This window comes from Elgaria multicarinata, chromosome 5, assembly GCF_023053635.1.
Source record: "Elgaria multicarinata webbii isolate HBS135686 ecotype San Diego chromosome 5, rElgMul1.1.pri, whole genome shotgun sequence".
Lineage (NCBI taxonomy): Eukaryota > Metazoa > Chordata > Lepidosauria > Squamata > Anguidae > Elgaria > Elgaria multicarinata.
In genome coordinates this window covers 69,999,951-70,015,580 of record NC_086175.1, presented here as the reverse complement: position 1 = coordinate 70,015,580, position 15,630 = coordinate 69,999,951, and the positions used below count along the sequence as shown (strand labels likewise).

The window sequence follows — 15,630 nt, the reverse complement described above, 5'->3', positions numbered from 1 at the left end:
AGGTCCCTCCTTTGTGTTCCTTTGATGTCATAGAGGGCAAAAAGGAGGAATTATGGAGGCCATTCCAGAGGTATTCTAGGAGAGGATGTGGACCCACAGAGAAAATGTGATGTTGCATAATAACAAAATAGAATTGTATTCTTATTCCTGATTTCAGAAAGTGATCATCGTTGATGCAGGTTATAATAACCCCATAGCCATCCCTAGACTGCTCCCTCCTTATGCACACTTTCTATTTCAGTCAGACCTTGTTACCACAAGCAAATCGTTGCATTATTACCTGCATCAGAAAGAGGGTGAAAGCACCAGCGACTACTAACGACATAGGAATTGAAGCAACATCCTTTTGCTTGACATTCCTCAGCAGTGATGCCTGGGTATCCACAATCCTGCCTTGCACTCCAGTCCATTACACAATGCTGGGAAACTGTTCAGAAGAGTGAGCCACATTACTGTAGTCCTTCTCCCCCACCCCACCCCCCACCGTAGATTTGCCATTTATTTATTTTTTATCAATAATACATCCAGGGTGGACAAACTTTTAGAAGATCCATTGCGGACCACTGCATTGGCAGAAACACTTAGCCATTGGTCAAAGAATTTTGCCCCATCCCATTTTCTTGAGCCCTGGGTCATGCACTCTGTCCACCCTGGTGATAGGAGTTTTGGCCAGACCTACATCAAGCAGGAGATGACACTTTGAAAATGGTTTGAAAAGTGTTTATGGAGTGTGTCCTGGGCCCCAACAATTATCACTACAGTTATAAACTGTCTTAAAGCAGTAGTGCAAATCCTGCCTTTGACTGGATTGATTAGAATTCTGACACTGTTTTCAATCCATCTCTAGCATCTACGGCCTTTGCTAGACCTAAGGTTTATCCTGGGATTGTCCTGGGGTCATCCCTGTTCATGTAAATGACACATGGGATATTTTGGGGGCAGGCAGGGACGACCCCGGGATGATCCCAGGATAACCCTTAGTTCTAGCTAAGGCCAGAGTCATTTTTTGCCCCATTTCAGTAAGAGCAGTGGACTCAATCTAGACCTTAATGGTCTCCTACTCCCACCCTAGAGTCATAATCAGGGAACTGTACCTATTCTGTTGTAAAAATTGATGGTGAGGCGAGAGAGTGGGCAGAGAGTCATAGCTGCTAGATGCAGATTTAAAGTAATGACTGTTTTGGCCTTGAGGAAGCAGAAATGGCTCCTGTCCACCAGTAATCTCAACAGTCACCAGGGAGGAGAAAAGCTTAGTGCTGCTTTTGCTTGTGCTCTCTTGGGGAGAAAAAAGGAGGAGCCACCTTTCCTGTTCGCAGAAGCCAGGGCTATCATTGTATTAAAGTTATTGTTTGCTCTGATGACAGCTTCTTTTGTGACTTCAGCTTACTCTTATCAGAAATTAAGGCAAGGCAACTGGGTCCTGTCCTATAGTTTATGTATTTTTCTTGAGTTCTTGTGTGTGTGTGTGTGGCGGGGGTGAATCAGAGAACGTTAATGTGAAGTCATTACCATTGTTTACTTGGGGGTGAAAACACCCTGGCGTGCTAGAAGTCTTTGGATCAAAGCAGCATCCAATTCGTTTGCACCTCTTGCTTGTGATCCCGGGATAGCCGCAGTCGATTCTTGCTTGCGGTTCAATCATTTTCTTTGCATAGCGGAGTGAAGCTATGGGAAACAATGTCTAAGTCATCCTGCATCTCTCTGCATTTTCAATGAATAAACTTGGCTAAGATCTAAAATATAATGTGTTGGATTTGCATTCAGTCATACTTAGAGTAGGCCTATTCAAATCAATGCTGATTAAGTTAGTCATGGCTAACTTAAGTACAAGTGATTTCAGCTGTTCTGCTCTAAGTATGACTAAATCTGGATCCAATCTGCTTTCTGTCTGGGTTAAGAAATAACCTGCTGGTAGCTTAAATCCTACCCATGGAAACCAAGTCCAAGGGAAACAGGGATGCTTCATAAGTGTTTCTGGTGGTGTGACTCCCATCTTGTCACTATCATGTTTCTGCACGGCATGGCAGAGGCTCTATTCAGCTGTTGCAATGGACAGAGAAGCTCATCACCTAGGTACGGCCTCTCTTCTTGGAAGTCTCCATGCTAATGCCTCAATCTCTCAGGTGCTGGGATGGAGACTTTCTATACAAGAGGGTTCAAAAATAAATAAATGGAAATGGCTGCATGTCTATCCCACTATAGCAAGGCTAGCCTCACCTACAGCAAGATTACATCATGAATAGTTTAGGAATAGGATGCCTTGCTACATTGCAGGGGGTGGGCAACTTGCATCCCTCCAGATGTTTTGGCCAACAACTCATCAACCCTAGCCAGCATAGCTAATGGTGAAGGAGTTTGTGGACCGCAATACCTGATGGAACGCCTTTCCAGACATGAACCTACCTGTACACTGCGCTCAACATCTAAGGTCCTCCTCCGAGTGCCTACTCCGAGGGAAGCTCGGAAGATGGCAACAAGGAAGAGGGCCTTCTCGGTGGTAGCCCCCTGACTGTGGAATGATCTCCCCAATGAGGCTCGCCTGGCGCCAACATTGTTATCTTTTCAGCTCCAGGTCAAGACTTTTCTCTTCTCCCAGGCATTTTAACAGCATTTTAACAGCATTTTAACAGCATTTTAACATTTTAACAGCATTTAACAACGTTAAGTTTGTTTTTAATGGACCCCAGAACTGTTGTTTTTAAATGGATACTGTTGTTTTTATACTGTCGTTTTTATGTTTCTGATGTTTTTTTTAAATCTTGTCTACTTTTTGATGTTTGCTGTTTTTAACTGTTGTAAACTGCCCAGAGAACTTGAATATGTGTCGGGCTTAACTTCTACAAGGGCATTTTCCCCTGCCCTTGTAACAGACTCTGAAAAGAATGAGCCCCTCGAAAGCATCATCCTTCTCTAGCCAACTTGGGCGATGTAATTAAAACAACCAGCAGCGCCGCTCCCCCTCTCTGCCCGCCTTCCACGATTCATTACCTCTTTCTCCAGAGGGTCTGAAGCACCACGGGGCATCAGGCACGGTTGCATCAAAGCAGCATCCATTTGCTGTGCATTCCTCTGCAGTGATGTCTATGGAAGTGGAATGACATCTCTCTCTCTCTTTGACATCCATTAGGCATTGGCAGGCATCTGTTTGGAAGAAATAACCTTGGGCTGAAGCCTGTGATCATGTCCTCATCACCCTAGGAGCAAGTCCCATTGAACTCTCAAGGGAGATTATTTCAGTATAAACATGTATAGCTCTGCCCCCTCAAGTGCTTTTCTGTTCTCACTGGCTCTTCAGTGTGTTATTCCTAGGCATGTGCTCCGCTCCGATTAGAAGCGCAGAAGCAGGAGCGAATTGGCCTGCTCCGCCTTGCCCAGAGGCGGAGTAGAAGCGGACCGCGGACCCCTAGAAGCAAGGCGAAGAGAAGCACCCATTTTTCGGAGCTCCTCTTTCAGGCGGACCGCTCCGATCGCCATCTTGAAACATTTCGCCCATAGGATTGCATTGCGGAAAACAATCGGGGATAACTGGGTTGTTTTTGAAGCTATCGTTCTGAAAATTCTTGTGCTCAGAGAGTCATGGATGGGGGTCATTTTGAGACTGCTCTCAGCTCTCTGCGTCATGCGGTTCACGTGCTATATTTTTTAAAAAATCGGGTAAACAAACATTACAAACAGGGACAGCGTGGGTCAAACGGCGGTTTTCGCCCATAGGATTGCATTGTGGAAAAGAATCAGGGATAACTGTGTTGTTTTTGAAGCTATCATTCTGAAAATTCTTGTGCTCAGAGAGTCGTGGATGGGGGTCATTTTGAGACTACTCTCAGCTCTCTACATGGTTCGGGTCGCGCGCTAGAATTTTTTAAAAAATCGGCGGGAAAAATACCTTTTTCGAAGGGCTGAGGGGCAGAGTCAACTCCCGGTCATGATCACATGATCCCAAAGTTGGAGGAGGGGATAGGCAAAACGGGTAACTTGGGATTCTGGGAAACTTCTCTTTCTTAATCTGAACGGACTTTTCCCAGTGTTTTTTAAAACAGTAGCCCCACCAAATGCACAAACACAACCTGAAATCATATACTAAGCCAATAATAAGAGAGCACTGCTACCCACCCTAACTTTGGGGAACAACTGAAAAGATGTGGTGCAAGGGGATGAGCTCCCCTAGGGCATCCCATTGTGGATGTGCCCCCACTCTCTCCTGTACTTGGAAGGCCATCAGAGCCTTCCAAAGAGAGTAACCCGGTGGAGCAATGCCTATCATGAGTTGAAGTGAGCGTTCTACTTTTCTTAGTGGTGGAGCAATGCCTATCATGAGTTGAAGTGAGCATTTACTCCTCGGTGAAGCAATGGCTTTCATGAGTTGAACTGGCAGCTGCTTCCCCCTCCCCTGGGCCCGTCCCCCTATTGCTGGTAAAAGACAGGTATAGCCTTTTTTAAAAAAGTTCTTCTTGTTGTTTATTCAGCAACACTGCTGCTTTTAATTCCACCCCTCCTTTGTTTATTTATTTATTCCATTTTATATGCATTACTGGCTTATCCTTGGCTCACTTCTTTATGCCCCCAGAAATGTCTGCTACCTGCCTGCCTTCCCTCCCTCCTCCCCTGCCCGCCTCGCAGGGATGTTGTGTGTGTGTGGCTTTGACTCAGGGGAGAAGTCCTTCCTGCGCTCAAGTTAGACTTTTGGAAGTTCCAAATCCATTTTTCAAGTGTGGAAGAAGATTTCATAGGTTTATCTCTACTCCCCAATTCATGGCATGTTGGGATTTCCTTTGAAATGGCCCCATTGAGATGTCTGCAGGTTTAAGCCCCGCCAAAAATCAGGGGATGATGGGACTGCCTTGAGTCTTGGCATGCATCTGTATCCCTGGATAAGCTATCATGGTGGTGAGTTTGAGGTTTTCACGTGCAAATTGACGGAGCTATGGAAAGGGGTGTGAATGGGGTGTTGGATTTTCATAAATTCCCCAAAAATCAGGAGATGATGGGACTGCCTTGAGTCTCGGCGTGTGTATGTATCCCTGGATAAGCTTTCATGGTGGTGAGTGTGAGGTTTCTAACGTGCAAATTGACGGAGCTATGGAAAGGGGTGTGAATGGGGTGTTGGATTTTCATAAATTCCCCAAAAATCAGGGGATGATGGGACTGCCTTGAGTCTCGGCACGCGTATGTATCCCTGGATAAGCTTTCATGGTGGTGAGTTTGAGGTTTCTAACGTGCAAATTGACGGAGCTATGGAAAGGGGTGTGAATGGGGTGCCCAATTTTCACAAATTCCCCAAAAATCAGGGGATGATGGGACTGCCTTGAGTCTTGGCATGCATGTGTATCCCTGGATAAGCTTTCATGGTGGTGAGTTTGAGGTTTCTAACGTGCAAATTGACGGAGGTATGGAAAGGGGTGTGAATGGGGTGCCCGATTTTCATAAATTCCCCAAAAATCAGGGGATGATGGGATTGCCTTGAAACTTGACGTGCGTGTGTATACCCCCATGAGGTGTCATGGTGCCAAACATGAGGTTTCTAACTTTCACAGAAAAAAAGTTGTATACTTTTTTAGCTTAATGCAAACCTATAGGGGGAAACGGAGCTCCGATCCGGATCCGGAGCTCCGATCCGGATCCGGAGCTCCGAGCGGAGCGGAGCAGACATAGGCGGAGCGGGGGTGGGGCAGAGCGGGACGATCCACAAAACGTGGATCTGGAAGAGAAGCGGAGTGGGGGGTCTGTGCACACCCCTAGTTGTTCCATTTTTAAATGTGTAATGAAAGATTCACTAACACTGAAAATAACAATTGCAGTAATTCAATTTGAGAATGTTAATGTTTCTCTACTCAAGTAATACGTTTGGAGTAGGGCTGTGCTCCGCTTCTCTTCGGTTCAGAGAAGCAGAAGCGAGGCAGCCTGATTCGCCTCCGGAAAAGGCAGAGGCAAAGAGAGCTGGGGGGCTGCGGATTGAGGCAAAGACGATCACCTCAATCCGGAGCTCCGAATGCAGGTAAGTGAGGGGGGGAGTGGGACTCAACTGGTGCCACCGCCGGAGCCAGGTAAGGGGGCAGTGAGGAGGGAGCCTTACCTGCGTCCGTCGCGGGCTTCAATTGAGGCCCCAGCTTCAAGCGGAAGAGGCTGCAGCCTTCTCTGCCGCTTGAAGCTGGGGCCTCAATTGAAGCCCACCACGGACGCAGGTAAGGGGATGGGGGGTTGGCCTACCTGGCACCATGGCGCCACCATCCATGCAGCAGCAGCGGAGCCAGGTAAGGGGGCAGGGAGGAGGGAGCCTTACCTGCATTCGTTGCAGGCTTCAATTGAGGCCCCGGTTGAAGCCGGAAGTGAAGTCCGAGGCTTCTTCCGGCTTCAAGCCGGGGCCTCAAATGAAGCCCGTGACGACGGACACAGGTAAGGGGGTGGGGGGTTTAGCCTACTTGGTGCCACCATCCATGCAGCAGCGACAGCGGCAGAGCCAGGTAAGAGGGCAGGGAAGAGGGAACCTTAGCTGCATCCGTGGCCTTCTCTTCCACTTGAAGCTGGGGCCTCAATTGAAGCCTGCCACGAACGCAGGTAAGGGGACCGGGGGGGTTGGCCTACCTGGAGCCTTACCTGTATCCGTCGTGGGCTTCAATTGAGGCCCCGGCTTCAAGCGGAAGAGGCCGTGGCCTTCTCTTCCACTTCAAGCTGAGGCCTCAAATGAAGCCCGCGACAATGGACGCAGGTAAGGGGGTGGGGCTTACCTGGCGCTGCCGCCGCCGCCACACGACAGTGGCGAAGCCGTATCTCGGTCCACGGAGCAGCGCAAAGAGGATTGGGCCTGATCGAGATTTTCTGGATCAGGCCACGAAGCGGATCGGGGGGTCCGTGCACAGCCCTAGTTTGGAGCAATCGGATTTACCACCCCATGGTAAAGTAGCTGAATGGAGGATGGGCAGTGAAATGATAATTATGGGCTAAGTTGTGAGTCAGGCATGTGGTGAAGCAATCATATGAGCACTTCATACCATGCCATTTTTGCAAGGTTTCAACATATCTCAGTACATTCACAACAATGATCTAGTAGTGTAAAAGGAGGACAGGACTCCTGTATTTTTAACAGTTGCATAGAAAAGGGAATTTCAGCAGGTTTTAAAATTATTTTAAAATAATTTTAAAACCTCAAACTTTAAAAAAAATCCTAAAATTCAATGGATGAACAGATCTGTTTCAAACTTGGCATAGCTAAAGTCCTTGTTAAGAGCAAACATGGTGCCAAGTTTCATCTCTTTATCTTTAAAAATAACATTTTTTTAAAAAAAAATTAAAACCTCAATTTTAAAAAAATTCTGAAAAAATCAATGGATGAATGGATCTGTTTCAAATTTGGCATGACTAAAGCCCTTCCTAAGAGCTACCATCATGCCAAGTTTCATGTTTTTATCTTAAAAATGACAGAGTTACAAGCATTTTTGTTAATTCCCATTAGAGCTGCTCTTTGAAAAAAATCTGATTTCCCCTCCCCCTCCCGGATTTGTCATCAAAAACCCGGACAAATCCGGGCAAATCCGGTCATATGGTCATCCTACCTAACCATGGCTTATCATGTTACCTGAACAGGCCCTTTCTCTCACACTCACATGGTTAGAGAGAAATAATGAAGTCCTTGGGGTGCTGCTATTTTTATCGATTTGTATTTGGCTTTAATTCAACTGATAATTTGAGTGCCAATATATTTATAGTGTATCATTAGCAATATATACTTACATGGTGGATGTCCTCCATTTTGTGAGCAGACAGAACATAAACACAGAGCAACAGCTAGTAGCCAAAATGTCTTGTATTCCATTGTCATATCCAGCTTGTCCGCTTTAATTCCTCTAAAGAATCTAAAATTAATTAATTAATTAATTAATGATTAAACATATACGAATGATAGGAAGACTAACAACAGAGTATTTTAAAATATTTTAAGCTAAATGCTTTGGTTTCTGCCCTCATCAGTCGTTGTGCTGTACAGCTACTGATGAGGGTAGAAGCCAAAAATGTCTAGCTTAAAAAATAAATTGTAAATATTCTGTTAGTCTTTCTAAGTTTCTTATACATTTTACTTTAAATTTACTGCATCCAGGATGGATCCAGAACCTCCTTGTTGCTTTACTGTTGTGCCACTTTACACCAACCTCTTCCCCCTCTCTCTCTACTTTTCAACCCTACATTAATATATTAACCTTAAAAAGAAATGTCATTTCTTTTCAGCTTTTCTCAGGAAATGTGTAATACCACCGCAAATGTCGTTCCTCTTCTTATGCCCTATCAGTAATAAACATCCTCTTACTGTTAGGAGTACAGCTTCTATGGCCTTAGCTAGACCTAAGGTTTATCCTGGGATTGTCCCACAAGACTTTCTGCCTTTCTACATGATGCTTTTATTATGTGCTCATGGTTGTCACTCACAATAGTTTGCAGTTCCTTTATATGACATAATCATTTGATAGGGCCTCTCCTGTGCTATGCAACCATTTTCACATTTTCCCCCCTAATGAGGAACGTCTGGAATTTTTCTTTGTGGCATTATAGAAGTGTCTTGAAATTGCACAATTCCATTATACCACAGTGCCACCTAATGGTTATTTAATGGAACATATAGAAAGGAAGAGAAAGACAAATCCACCCTCCCCCCCCCCCCAAAAAAAAAAACATGTAAAGGAGCTGATCTTAGTCTTGCAAAGAATCTGGGAGGAGAAGCCTCAGTAAAAGTGCGGGTTTAAAGCCTCATATAGAAAAACCGTAAGTTTGTTTGTTTACTGCAACAGACTAATATGGCTACCTCTCTGAAGAGTATAAAAGTGTCCAGCACATATATCCGTATATGAACATTCACCACACTGCAAACCTTTCAAGTAGTGGAACTAAGGCCTAACACATGGGATACTTAGCCTTAAAGCCAATCTATTCCTTTTTGCCATGCCGTACAGGACAACAAATCTCTTTTTGTCTTACTAGACAGGACAACACATACTATGATCTGATCCTTACAATCTCATGAATCATGAAATGAAAGTTTCTATTTTAACTCTGAAATTACATTTTCTACATTTCTGGAATTATACCATTGCCCACACAGGGGATTTTCTACCATGTAACGCAACAATGTCACCCCTTCTCCTTTTTTATGTCCAGCCTGAGAAGGAGCCCTACAAAATTTGCTGGCTGGTTTTTAGTCAAGGGTGGAGAATCTGGGTCCCTCCAAGCTGCATGGCCAGTGGCGAAGGGTGAGGGGAGTTGTAGGCCAGCAACATCAGGAAGACCAAAGGCTCCTTTTTACTGCATTAAAATAATGGCTGCAGCAAAATATTGCAGTGTGCAGTGCTCCTGTTCAGGTTTTGATGCCCTCTTACTTTATTCCCACACCCACCATTTTCTATTTTTCTCCCCAAGAGATACTCAGTGTTTTGTAGCTATCACACATGCCCAGTCCTCCTTGAGGTGTTTTTGGGTTTCTCCCACCCTCCCTCTTTAGGTTCCCACACACACACACACACCCGAAGTTCCTCCAGATATGTTGATACTTGTGTGTCAATGGTGATATTTTCTCTACATAAGGATCAGAACTCGAAATTGCTGTTAGTATGTAGGATAGTGTTGGAGGAGATCTGGTAGGCTATCTTGTCCAACAGATGACTGACCAGTTCTCTTTTAAGACTTTCAGGGGAGAAGAACCCTCCCACCCGCAGTCCAGTCATTGGTTCCACTGTATAATTTCTCTTCTCATGAAGACATTTCTCCTCATGTTCCACCAATGTTCTACCCAGCTATAACTTAAGCCCATTAGATCTAGTCCTGCCCTCTGCATCAACAAAGAACAGGTCTTTGCCCAATTCTATGGGCATGTGTCCAAATTCACAGCAGACAGTCCTCTATTAGAAGGACTGTCAGAGGTCCGTCCTCTGTTGGAAGATGTCTTCTATTTGAAGGACTGTCCAGTCCAAGGGACTTGTTTAAAATGAAAGAATCTTCAGAAGGGAAAACAGCAGGGGCCTTGAATTTGCTCATTGATGATGAGTAGACTGAGCAAGCACACAAGTCCTCTGGTCACAGCCTTCCCCCAGGATGGTGAGATGTTAGTTCTAAATTTGCACCTATTCATATAATTTTGCATATGCAAATTGGTGCCCTATTCCATCCTCTTCTTTTGATGATGCAGTTCCTAGTGTAGGGGTATTATCTATGTAATACCCCTTCAGGTATGGGGGTTGCATTAGCGTGTCCCTTCTCTTGGCCAGGCTAGCTGCACCCAGTTCCTTCAACCTTTCCCCATAGCACTTGTTTTCCATACACTTGGTTATTTTTGTTGCCCTCCTCTGAACCTGTCCCATTTTGCCAATTCACTTCTTAAGGTGTGGTACCCTGAACTAGACAGAGTACTCCAGGTGGGATCAGACTAGTGCAAAATAAATTACTACTTCTTTGCAGGTGGTTGGTATTGTCAGCCTTGACACCGCTGATCAATAATTTTGGGAGTAGAAAGAAGACTGAATCCAACTGCCCTACCCTTTTGCCCTGAATTGTCCGAACGCATGCATATAGAATCTTGTGAGCAGAACCATGCATGTCTCTGCAAGGATCTGTGCACTGGGACATTAGAACATTAGAGTGTTTGATCTTGAGAGTCAGTGCCTGTACAAATAAATAAATCAACATTTCCATGTTCACAGATAAATCTTTCCCCTAGATATTTGAAATAATGTAAAAATCAAATTGTTCTTTATTACGGTCGCAGAGCAGCAAAATCAACACCAAAACATGTAAAGGATAGATAAAAAGTGACATAAAAACAAAATACAGCTTGGTGAGTTGCTTCTCCCAGAAGGATTGCAACATAATTTTTCTAATTTGCATTGAGGTCATGAGAAACTTAGGGCCTTGCTAGACCTACCAGATAATCCGGTCGGGAGTAGGGGCGACGCCGCGCTGTCGCCCCTAGCTAGACGTCAACACGCGACGGGGCAAGGGAAAGCCCCGTCACGTGCTCCAGTTTTTCCCCTCTTAAAGGACCATGTGCGCAGGAGCGCACCCACGAAACAGGTAAGTGTTTTTTAAAAATCATAAAGGGTTCCCCGCTCCCCCTGATGTCTGATGCCCCCCCTGCCCGCTCGCTCGCCCGTCCTCCCCCCATCCGCCATGCCGTCCCCTGTCCCTGTTCGCCATGCCGTCCCCAGTCCTCGTTCTTCTTCCCCCCCATTCGCCAGGCCTGTCCCCAATGCCCATGCCCACTCGCCAGGCCCGTCCCTCTTCCCCCCCACTCGCCAGGACCATCCCCGTCCCTGATGCCCATGCCCGCTCGCCAGGCCCGTCTCCTGTCCCCAATGCCCATGCCCGCTTGCCAGGCCCGTCCCCCGTCCCCAATGCCCGTCCTTCTCCCCCCTTCTCTCCTGCCGGGTCCAGTCCTTCCCCCAGCCCCCATCTCCTCCCCCCCATGATTCCCCCCCCAGCCCGATGGGCACAGCCACGGACCCTGCTAGACCTTCCGCAGCCCCGGCCTCAGGCCAGGGCTGCGGAAAAGCCGGGTCATAAGCGCATCCGGTTATCCCGGTTCAAGCGAGGACTTAGCCCGGCCTGACCTCGGGATCCCCTGTGCGTCATCTGGATGCACAGGAGGGAGACCAGGCCTCACACTGGGCTAACGCCTCGTCTAGCAACGGCCTTAGAGACCCTTTCAGTAATGTGGGCAGACACATCCCTTAAACAGATTAATACCAATGTTACATCATTGTAACATTGGGTGACATCCAGAAAAGGCTGTTAATAAAGGAAATATTAACTTTTTTCTGCATTCCTCATACATGTTACAATGCAAAATGACATGTTCAACAGATTCTATTGCTCCAGAACCACAGGGACATATCCGTTCATTAAACGGGATTTTACTAAATCGTCCTTCTAGTAATGCTGATGGCAACACATTAAAGCAAGCAAGGGTAAATGCTCTCCTATACTTGGGAATGGTTAAAGCATACAGATATGAAGCTGCAGTGAGTCCATAGTTATAAAAATTATTGTAGAGCAGTGGAGAACAAGATTTGTTAGCAGCAGTTCTTAAATGCTGTAGATCTAGATCTATTAGACTTTGAACAACAAGAGATTGGGCCTTCTGGAGCCCATAGTTGCCCACAGCTTCCACAGAGAAACCCAGCCTAAGTAGCTTCTTCTCCATCTCTCTCATCCAATGAGTGACATAGGGATCTGAGAGCAGTAAAAAGAGATAGCTACCAGGAGCTGCAAGGAAGTGTAGCTGCAGGCACCATTTAAAGGCCTTGATCCATGCCTTGCATTCAACTGATCTAATACCCACTTCCAGATAAATAGCTGCGTTCCCCACACAGGAAGGGAGGCCCAGTAGTTTTCTAAGAAATACAGATTGGACTCTTTCAATTTGGGCATTAAATCCCAGGAATACTGTAAGTAAGTTGGGCCAGAGTCTTAGCTTTATTGCATGAAAAAGAATCTTAGGATCAGCTGCTGACTAGAATTTGCTGAATTAATTGTCTGCCTTCTTTGTTCAGACCAAGCTCCAGTGCTCTGCATTTGTAAAAAAAATGTGCCATTGCCGACTATATTTCAAGTCGTCGTGGCGGGGTATTGGGAAAAGTTTTCAATTAGCAATAATCGTGCCTCCGCTTAACCTCATTGGCTACGAAACTGCCACTGCGCAAAGCTTGAAATAATGTAAAAAGTTTTATGAGACATATATTTTAAATACAGCTTGGAACTATATGGCAGTTATATAGAGAAGAAGTCAAAGAAACACATAGAAGTTTCTTACTTGAACTGCTGAGATAACTGGCTCAATTCTTGATTCTGATGCCAGAGTAACACAGCACTTCCTGTCCCCTTCTGTCCCAAGGATTATTCTTTGAATAATAGCTCTTAGTTTGCAGATATAAACCTAGTGGTTGTGATGTTACATCATGCCCAAGTTGAGCACGCAAGCTTTATTTTTAAAAGAACAAAGAACAAAGGTCTTGTTTATACATGATAGTTCAGGGCATGGGCAGAAGGCCAAACTTCCCAATTATTTATGTGCTTCTCAGATAGCTCACAGTCCTAGCATCAGAGCCCGTGAGCTGCAGCAGCAACACAGAAGAAACGTTTAGGGTGGAGCATGACTGATGCCATGACATATATGGATCTGCCATGATGCCTGGCATTGTGCTGACATCCTAAAAGTAATTTCAAACTTTAATGAGTTCATTTTAAAATGGGCTTGTAGCTGGGAGGCAATGTAGCAGGATAGACTGGCCCTACTTGTTCTGCAAATACTATTATGGTATGGCAGTGCAAGCCTGCCCTGAACTCCAATCACATGATTAGGATGCACTTTTCAGCAAGTGATGTTGATGTGCAGAGATACCACCACAAAATAGCACTGTAATAACTGAATATAGAGTTTTATATACAGCATAGACAAAGGCTAATCTTGGACTGGCCAAGATTATAAAAACTGTCCTGAACTGACAGAGCTCAACAACTTGGATAACTAAAATAAGGTCAATTGTGTATGTGGAAGGAGAGGGAAATCCTTCTTCAATGGGAGAGGCTTGTTAGATAATACTTGAAATCAGTATGGGTAAACTTGGCCATAAGAAACCCAGGTTCAAACCACGACTGAACTATGAAATTCACCAGCGTTGCCTTGAGCAGGTCATGGTCTCTCAGCAGCACCAAGTTCCTTGGGAACGGTAAACTATAAACTAAATAAACTAAATTATGAAACAAAAAACCTACAACATTAAGGCTCTACAATTTTCAACCATGCACCAAAAAGCAGGGAAATTGAGAGTTCAGGTTCAGAAGCCTTAACACCACATCCTCCCTAAGGAGACAGAAAGTGCTAGTGAAATCATATTCTCCATCCTGTCTCATTCTCATTCTCCCAAAGCAGATAAACCATGAGGACAGGATGGAGAATATGATATGCAGAGGTGACTGTGGGGTTGTGGAAAACTGAAGAAGAACAACTTAGGGCCACCTAAGTTGTTTGGGGGCTAGCTACTAGCTCTGATTACCAGAGGAGGGTATAAACAGTTGGGAATGGTACCAGTGGACAATTGGGATTGGTTGCAGTGACCGATGTTGTAGCATCACTCATTAAGGCCTATCAGCAGTCCAAAATAATGTTTTTTCCATCCTAAGTGTGAGAAATGAATTTCCTAACATTGAGTCCAGGCCAGCTGATGAGATTTTGGACTAGTCATTGGGCCCTCATTGTATAATGAAGCCCCTGGTGAGAGATGTTACTGAGAATTTCCTCTCCTTTCCAGGACAATAATCCTACAATGAACAACTTGCTTATTCTGTGTGTGTGTGTGTGTGTGTGTATTCTTTTATTCTTCATTTCATCATTGCTGCTGCTTCATTTCCAATTCAGTCCAAGATATGTCTACTCAGAATTAAATTCTATTGTATTAGGGTGACCATATTTGGAAAACCAAAAAAGAGGATACCTAGCTGTGGGGGGGGGGGGGGCAGGAAAGCGCGTATTCCAGGGCCTTCAGAAAGCAGGTCATTCCTCTGCCACACTATTGACAGCTGCCGTTAGCGTGGCGGTTGTGAATGACATGTTTTTCAGAGGCTCCAGAAAGCGTGCTTCCCCACCTTCCGCTCCAATCAGGGCCTTAAGAGCATGTCATTCCTGCCCACTCCACTGCTCTAATAGGGGCCCTTGGAAAGCACATCATTCCCCCCGTCACACTAATGGCAGTCTTAAAGGGGTAAGTGTGTAATTCCAGGACATTATAGGAAATTACAGAAAATCCCCCGACACCCAGGATAGAATAAAACCCAGGACAAATCTGGGAAAATCCTGACAGTTGGTCACCCTATATTGTATGCAATGAGTCTCATCCATGCACTAATTTGAAGGAGTGTGTGGATTTTGTTGTAGTTGTCTCTGGAAGTGCTGTGACCATGGCTTTCTGTGAGAGAAGGGTTTAAGCTTCCTTCCGCCAAAACCTGCAATTTCTTTTTTTAAAAAACCCATGTATTTGATTTTTAAATAATTTTTATTCCTTGAGTCCCTTTCTGACTTCATAGTGCAAAGGAGTCCCATTGCATTGGGAAAGCTGGTGGGTAGGAGAAATATTTCGAGGAAAGTTTTCCTCTACTTTGCCCACCCCACTCTGGCAATCTAGTCTGACTGGGAATCACAATATGGGTATATACTGCTCGGGCTCTGATGGGTAATGGTGGTAACTGGGGAGGAAGATGTAGTATAGGGAGAGGTTTGGGGCAGGGGAGTCTTATCATGAAAGAAAAGCATCGCCAATTTAACAAATCTTTAAAATTTGGGAAAGTTCTTGAGCCCCAAACAATGCTCTTCTATTTTTGCCATGGCTAGGACATGTAGTTTTGTCAAGGTAGCCACTTGTTTTTTGACTGCCTGGGGTTGGTTGTAGTTAAGGGAGATCCCACCCACCCAGCCCCCGGACAAGTACTGAAAGCAAAGGGAAAGCTAATGTATCCCCTGCATCATTTCCATCCCATAGAAATAAAGCTTCCACCCACACTCTTTCATTTTGTAAAAGTCTGTAATCCAATGCTTGGGTGTAGGATCCTCCTCATTAACCCAAACTTCGCCAGCTGAAGACCTTTTTATTCTCCCAGTATTTT

The 15,630-nt window shown here is 45.2% G+C and overlaps 1 protein-coding gene and 1 non-coding gene across 2 annotated transcripts in view; both read right to left on the bottom strand.

The window, feature by feature from the left end:
- LOC134399610 (uncharacterized) overlaps positions 1-12,890 on the bottom strand; it is an 81,166-nt gene extending 68,276 nt beyond the window's left edge. Inside the window, exons 1-5 of the mRNA XM_063127694.1 lie at positions 12,785-12,890; positions 7,726-7,847; positions 2,989-3,141; positions 1,510-1,665; positions 281-427 (exon numbers count right to left, since the gene is read on the bottom strand). Coding sequence (XP_062983764.1) covers positions 281-427; positions 1,510-1,665; positions 2,989-3,141; positions 7,726-7,813 — 544 coding nt within the window. The 5' untranslated portion in view covers positions 7,814-7,847; positions 12,785-12,890. The remainder of the gene's footprint in view (positions 1-280; positions 428-1,509; positions 1,666-2,988; positions 3,142-7,725; positions 7,848-12,784) is intronic.
- LOC134399835 (U4 spliceosomal RNA) lies at positions 12,545-12,678 on the bottom strand. Its single transcript, XR_010025531.1, has one exon. It is a non-coding gene; the product is annotated as a U4 spliceosomal RNA (small nuclear RNA).
- Positions 12,891-15,630: the final 2,740 nt, after the last annotated feature.